Raw genomic sequence first — 7332 nt, 5'->3', positions numbered from 1 at the left:
GAACGTGGGACTTGGACTGGACATTTCACAATAACTAATTGTAGCCATAGCAATAATTTCTTTCGCTATAATCAATCATATTTTATACAAGCCTGTGTTCCTCTTCCTTTTGTTGTAGCTATAGGAAAAATAAGACTTTATGTTCTGTAACTTGCATAAATTATAAATTATATATTTGTCTTAACTCCTCTATTTCCTTGAGAAATGACTCCCTTTTGATTCTTTGATTTCAACACAATCTGTGGTTACCAATAAGTCTCCAGTGGCCCTAGGAAGAAGGTCCTATGGCTGGACTTGCTTCCCAATTACTTACTAAATTGCTCCAATGATCTAAACGATTCATTGGATAATAGCTAATTTTTGGCATTTTGAGATTAATAGCTATTTGCACCACTGCTGCTGTCACTGGTGTTGCTTTACAAACCTCAATTCAAACATGTAATTTTATTCAAAATTGGGCTAAAGATGCCCATACTATGTGGGCCACTCAGTCTCAGATAAATGAGGATATTCAAGAAGAAATACAGGAACTAAAAACAGCCATCAAATGGGTTGCAGATCAATTTACAGATGTACAAAAACAGGTAGTGTTAAAATGTGATTGGAATTCTACTCAATTTTGTGTTACTCCTGTTCATTTCAATAATAATGCCTACAACTGGGAACAAATCAAATTTCATTTACAAAACATACATGATAATGTCTCTCTGAATGTACAATTATTACAAAAAGAAATATTTGAAACCTTTTCTAATAATCTGCTCTCTTCTACTAATTTGAAAACTTTAGCTGAACAACTAGCTAATCAATTATTTGGGCTAGAACCACGTGGATGGTTTTGAAGCATTACTCACAACACAGTCTGGAACTGTAATGTTAACGATTGTCTTGATAATTATATTTGTCATCTACCATTGCCTTCATGCAAAGATTGTTAAAACTAAACAAACTCTAATGATCAGAACTCTTTACAAATATTATAAATAAATAATGGAGAATTGTTGGGGAGTGTTTAACAGGAGGATTCCTACGTGCTGTTTCTCACAAGTCCTTTGTTTCTTTTTGAGTGGAACAGCACGCTGCTCCCAGGATCTGGGGTCATTGTGTGAGACAGGCTTGAATCTCCTTTAGTAAACATTCTCTTTACGACAAAACTGCTTAGTCTCGATGCCCTTTCTTGAGATATGTATTGTCTCCTGACCTTGTGACCATCATCATCCCTGTTCCCTTGGTAACAGTTACTGTACATTTGGTTTTCTGATCTTTATCATTGACGAAAGAAACTTCTTGTACTACAGCCTATATATACTCACAGAAAAATCATTAAAGCACCTTTGCTCCATCAGAGCTTGGGTCCCCGTGTCTGTCTGTCTTTCTTTCTTTTTTCTTTCTCTCTCTCCTCGGCTGATTCCTTGGAGTGCAGAGACCCCTCTTGCTCACTCTCCTGCCCGGGCTTCTAAGACTCTCTCGAGAAGCCACCCTGTGCCTTCACCCCACCTTTAGAAGGTGCCCGGTGCCTTTGTGAGAGATGCAAGTCCTGTGTCAAGGACTTTATTGGTTTTCTGTGTAAACCAGGGAGTATCAGCCTCTTTCTCTCTTTCACTTTCTTATCGTCACCTTTGGACTGCCAGGTCCCTGTCCATTAAAGGACCCCAATAGCCAGTAATCACTTCCTTATATGTGCTCCACAGTCTGGACTGGTCAGAGATGTTCACAGAGCTATAGAGAGAAGAGAAGAGGGAGGAAGGAGATAGAGGTGGCTAGGAGGATAAAAGGGGGTAATCAAAAGGAGAGAGACAGATCCAGCCAGTAATCAGTTCCCTAAGTGTTCTCCACCGTCTGGAACACACAAAGAGATTCATAGAGTTGGGTAGAGAAGAGAAGGGGGAGGGAGGAGATAGAGGCAACCTGGTGGAGAAAAAGGAGAGTCCAAAGGGGGAGAGAGCAGTCAAGCCAGTAATCTCACTCCCAAGTAAAAAGGGTACTGAAGAGTGGGTTCTTAAAGGTACAGAATTGATAACAAATACCAAAAAGCAAAGATTAAAAATCTAGAGTAGAGGTTGGATTTTCAAAAATACAATATTAAAAAAAAGTCACAAAAATTACAAAATATATATGTATTTTAAAAATAGGGTCTCTCTTTTTTTTTGAAAAGTAATAGTACATTATAAAAGTGAAAGTTAGAGGAGTAATAGAGGACTTAAAAATTTAAAAACATTAAAAGAATTAATGATAGTAAAAATAGTAAAAATATATCTAGGACTTTCTCTGGTGTTGTTGTGGACAGTGTGGGGTCAGTTCATTTTTGGATAGTCCCTTGATCTGGCTTATATTTCTCAAGATCTATAGGTCCCTTCCTATGTAGTCGGTACTAAATACAGGGTTTTAATCTATTGCACCTGTCACTTCCAAGGCGGTTCCCTCTGTTTTAGCTTCTTCTGTTTGCTGGTCTCTTCAGCGTCTAATTTCTGCCCTGACAGAAGAGGGTGGTGGTGGACACTTTTTTAGGCTCACTTGTTCAATTGTGTTGTGGGGAGGGAGGGATGCTGCAAACAAATAACACTGGCGTGTGCTTGCAGTGTCTCGACCACAGTGGGTTTGCCCCCGCTCATGGCATGTGTGCTTTCCCTGTCAACACTGCTTAGGCTCTAGGTTGCTCTACTGGGACCTGTCTGAGTCCGGCCCTGGGTTGTATGCACTTCCCAGGTCTAAGCCCCTCAGGTTCAGGTACTCGGATACTCCTCAAAGGTGCAGACTCGGTTGGGCCTGCATTTTGTGCCCTTCCCAGGTCTGAGCAGCTCAGGTGACCAGGTGTTTGGCGAGCATGGTCGCTGTGACTTATCGCCTCCCCCCGTCCCTGCTGCTCAGTTTTCTGGGTGTACAACTGGCTCACCTTCTCAGGCGGATGTTGACTGTCCAGAATCCCAAGAAGTCTTAGTTAGCAATGAAGCCTGCTTGCAGTTTGGTAGATAATGCCTCTCTGGGGCTATGATTGTCCCCTTCCAGCTCTGTCTGCCTGTCACTGGAGGGGGATGGCCTGCAGCTGGCTAGCTTTGCTCAGTCCTTTGTTCTGTGAGCGGGCCTTGTGGTGTCTTAGGTTAGGGCTTTTCGTGTAGCTCTAGTCAGTCCTTAGTTCTGTGAGTGGGCCTGGCGGTGTCTTAGGTTAGGGCTTTTTGCGTGATAGTTATCCCACAGTCTGGTTTGCTAGCCCAAGTTAGTGTCTTCAGATTGCCCTTGGGGCATTCAGCCCTGGTCCTTACTCTAAGCAATGCAGCCCACGCTTCCCTGACCAGTACCCGCTTGCTAGTGGTGGATGCAGACGTCTGTGCTGCTTCTCTCCTGGGGGAGTTACCGTTGGGCACATAATCTATGGGTTTTAATTATTTATTTATTTTTCCACCTGGTTATGTTGCCCTCTGTGCTTCCGAGGCACACAGACTCTGCAGTGAGAGTGTTTCCTGGTGTTTGGAAACCTCTTGTTTAAGACTCCCTTTCTGGGACAGAGCTCCGTCCCTACCTCTTTTGTCTCTGTTTTTATCTTTTGTATTTTTTCCTACCTCTTTTCCTTTCAAAGACAATGAGCTGCTTTTCTGGGTGCCTGATGTCCTCTGCTGGAGTTCAGAAGTTGTTTTGTGCAATTTACTCAGCATTCAAATTTGTGGGGGAGAAAGTGATCTCCCCGTTCTATTCCTCCGCCATCTTAGGACTGCCTCTGCCCTTGATTCTTATTTGTTGTTGTCCCTTTGACCCACTGCTGACTGGTCTGCCTCTGTGTCTTTCTGCCCCTTTGAATTCTATGTGTTTCTCCCATCAAATTTAGTGCTCACTGAGGGAGGTATCCAGGTATTCCCATCAGAGTAGGAACACCTGACTATGGATGAAGGTTATTTCTCCTTGTCAGACCTCTAGTCATATCTTTCTCACTTTATCAAGGTCTCCTGGAAGGCAGGAACCATGTCAGAACAGCAGAATGGGATTCCCTGGGAAGCCGTCTTCTGCTTGGTAACCATGTTTCCCATTGCACAGAGGCTCCCAGGGCATTGTAACCACACCCACATCACAAGTGGGAAACACCTGATGGTTCTTCTCCCATCCCACCTGTGCTGTTCCTCCTTATCAAAGGAAGGATACCTTTGAAGGTGGGTTTCTGTCTCTCCATCATGCTGGGAGCCACTGATCTCTTAGACATTGCCCAAAGGCTAAGGGAATAGTAGGGTGGGGTCTCCAGGTGAGGTTGAAGACTTTATGACTGGACAATGCCCTGCTTCAGCAGTTGGAGGGCCCTATCCCGGATCTGCTTGGTCTTCATGCCATAGATGAGGGGATTGAGCATGGGCGGCATGACAAGGTAGAGGTCAGCCAAGAGAATGTGGATGTGCCGGGGCACATGTAGGCCAAAGCGCTGAGTGTAGAACGAGAAGAGTCCCGGTGTATAGAACAGAAGAATGACGCCCAGGTGGGAGCCACAAGTGCCAAAGGTCTTAGCCCTTGCCTCCTTGGAGGATAGGCCGAGCACAGCCCAGAGGATGAGTGCATAGGATATAGCAATGCAGATGGAGTCAGTGCCTACCACCAATGTGGCAGCGGTGATGCCATAGATGTTGTTTGGCTGTGTGCCCCCACATGCCAGCTTCACCACAGCCATGTGCTCACAGTAGGAGTGGGCCACCACTCGGCCACAGTAGCTCAGTCTTGCCAGTAAGCAGGTGAGTGGGGTCATGAGTCCCAAGCCACGAAACACAGCAGCAGCCCCCAACTTGCCCACAGTCTCTGGGGGCAGCAATGACCCATAATGCAGGGGCCGGCAGATGGCCAAGTAGCGGTCAAAGGCCATTGCTAGCAGGATGTCAGATTCTACAGCTGAGAAGCCATGGATGAAGAACATCTGGGTGGCACAGGCCCCAAAGGTGATCTCAGCAGTGTTTGCCCAAAACAGCGCAAGGAGCTTGGGCACAGTGGAGGTGCAGAGCACCAGATCAGTGATGGACAGCATGCATAGGAACAGATACATGGGCTGGTGCAGCTCAGGCTCCGAGTACACCACCAGCAGCACTGCCATGTTGCTGAGTACTGCCAGGGTGTACATGGAGCAGAATGGAAATGCAATCCAAAAGTGGGAGGCCTCCAGGCCAGGAATTCCCATAAGCAGGAAGGAGGTTGGATTCTCCTGGCTGTGGTTTGTGAATTTCATGGCTAAGTCAAATTAGGGTAGGTAGAGAAATTATTGCCTTGATCTGAACTCTAGGAAGTGTTGAGAGATGAAGCATTTGGGATGCATCCTTATGCTGTGGCTGAAACAGAAATGGCAGCAGGAAATATTTGAGTTATATATCATGAAAAATATACAGTGTGAGAAGATTATAGAGTGCCTGGAAATGATGCAAGGCAAGAGGTGAAGTTGTCATGATCAGGATTCATTCAAAGGAGCCCTTTCCTCTTCTGTCTGATTTGATAATGTCTATCTTAGAGGGTGAAGGGTGAGTGGAATGGGTGCAAAACCCTCTTCATGGTGAAGATGAGCAGCTAGAAACTCTTACAGCTTTCTTTCTTTTCCTGCTTGTGAATCGTCTTCTACCTATACTCTGTCTATATCCATCTACTTACTCTGAGTCATCTGCCTGGGTGACAATATAAGGGTAATGTCATGGTCAAATGAATCAGATGTGGTTACTTTTCAAGATGGGAAAATCAGGACTGAAGGGAAGAGAAGGGAAAGCAAGGAAATATTGGGTGGATTTTTCCAACCATCGAGCCTATGATTACTCATAGTTAAGGCTCAAAATCTGGGTCGAGGGGACTTCCCTGGAAGCCCAATAGTTAAGACTCCATGCTTCTAGTGTAGGAGGTATAGGTTTGATCTCTGATCAGTGAACTAAGATCCCATGTTCTGTGTGGCACCACCAAAACTCTTTTAAAAATTAAAAAAAAAATCTGGGTTCAGATCAGGCACAGTGAAGCACATGTTGAGGGGCTGGGTCTCTTGTACACTGTTACAGCCACAACACTGCCTGAGTAATGCTAGTACTGGGATCCTGTGCTTGCCTTAGGTGTCCTGTATGGATGCTGCTAGAAAACAGGTGAAATGCAGAATTTGTCAATGGTAGATGTCAGGTGATTCAGCCATAATGGGTGATCTGATATAGTTACTGAGAGACAATTGCAGACCAAGTATAGTCTCTCATAAAAATAAAAATTACATGGGAAAAAAAGAGGGGATGAGTAGAGAATTTTAATCATTAGAATAATAGACTCACTCACCGTAAGCAAATAGAGAGACTAAGGTTGGTCTAATGATAGTACTGACCTCCTACATATCTCCTCCCCATCTCTGTCCACTATTCACACTCTCTGTATCCCCTGATCTTCTCTCTCTTACAAGTGCCTTCTCATTTCTCTCTTAACCACTAGCCAGCCAGTAATTGAGAATCTGAGAAAGAGGGGAGATTAAATTTAAAAATTCAAGAAGGAGAGACACTAGATGGAGAGGAGATAAGGGTGAAAAGGAGAGAAGACTGAGAATAAGAATCAGAAACAGACACAGGAGAGAGTAGAAAAGAATGGAGAGAGACAAAGCTACCTGTCATACCCTGGTTTCTAAGATAACAGGATGTGACTACATTCTGGTTGCTAGTTGGGACAGAGAGTGTGAAACTGATTGGATTATCTGGAGATAGCCCATGTGTATCCCTGACCTTAAATGGCAATATTCCTTGTAAACTCTTGCATCAGCTGTCCAAACCCAGAGACAAAACTGCAAGAAGAGAAAGGGCGAGGTCTTCCAGTGTGATCTGGGGGAAGGAACCCTGGGCCAGGATGCTTGATTTTTCATACCTGTGCCAACTGTGGCTGTTACTGTGATAATGAATGAATCACACTGTCTCCTTCTGCCTCTTCCTCCTTGCCTCCATGTATTCCCTACTTTCTCTTCTGTACTATCTTCTTCCCCAAGTTTTCACCATCCATCTTGGACCAAAGCAGGTCTAGAAGGGATTTAATTTGGGTGGTGGCTGAAGGGTCAGGGACAGAGAAATATCCGGGTGGGGGGATTTCATGAAATGGTATATGTAAAACTGTCCCATGCTATGAATGGGAATACTGTGTGTTTGGCTGAGTGTGTGATTGTGTCTATATGTTGTGGAAAGCACATGTACAAGGCTGTATTCAGAAGACACAGATCCATATAGCTAGGTAAGACTTCGTTTTTGGAGTGTGCTTGCTTCAGTGCCTTTTCTTTGGTGTGGAGGCAATTGAGAGTTGAAAAATCCAGGTTTAAGTGAAGCAATCTTATTTTCTTTCCTTTCCATGTTTTCCTTCCCCCCACTCAGTCTTTTA

At 44.4% G+C, this 7332-nt stretch overlaps 1 protein-coding gene across 1 annotated transcript; it reads right to left on the bottom strand.

Annotated features, from left to right (window-relative positions):
* Positions 1-4243: 4243 nt before the first annotated feature.
* On the bottom strand, positions 4244-5191 carry LOC138420500 (olfactory receptor 52P1-like). Its single transcript, XM_069553739.1, has one exon. It carries the CDS (start codon positions 5189-5191, stop codon positions 4244-4246), a length of 948 nt encoding a protein of 315 aa, XP_069409840.1.
* Between the last annotated feature and the right edge of the window lie 2141 nt (positions 5192-7332).

Source organism: Ovis canadensis, chromosome 15 (assembly GCF_042477335.2).
Source record: "Ovis canadensis isolate MfBH-ARS-UI-01 breed Bighorn chromosome 15, ARS-UI_OviCan_v2, whole genome shotgun sequence".
In the NCBI taxonomy this organism is placed as follows: Eukaryota; Metazoa; Chordata; class Mammalia; order Artiodactyla; family Bovidae; genus Ovis; species Ovis canadensis.
The sequence above is the reverse complement of the archived record's forward strand: the minus strand, read 5'-3'. Positions and strand labels throughout refer to the sequence as shown.

Excerpts from the sequence above, each read along its gene's own strand:
- LOC138420500 (XM_069553739.1), bottom strand. The coding sequence starts at position 5,191 with ATGAAATTCACAAACCACAGCCAGGAGAATCCAACCTCCTTCCTGCTT.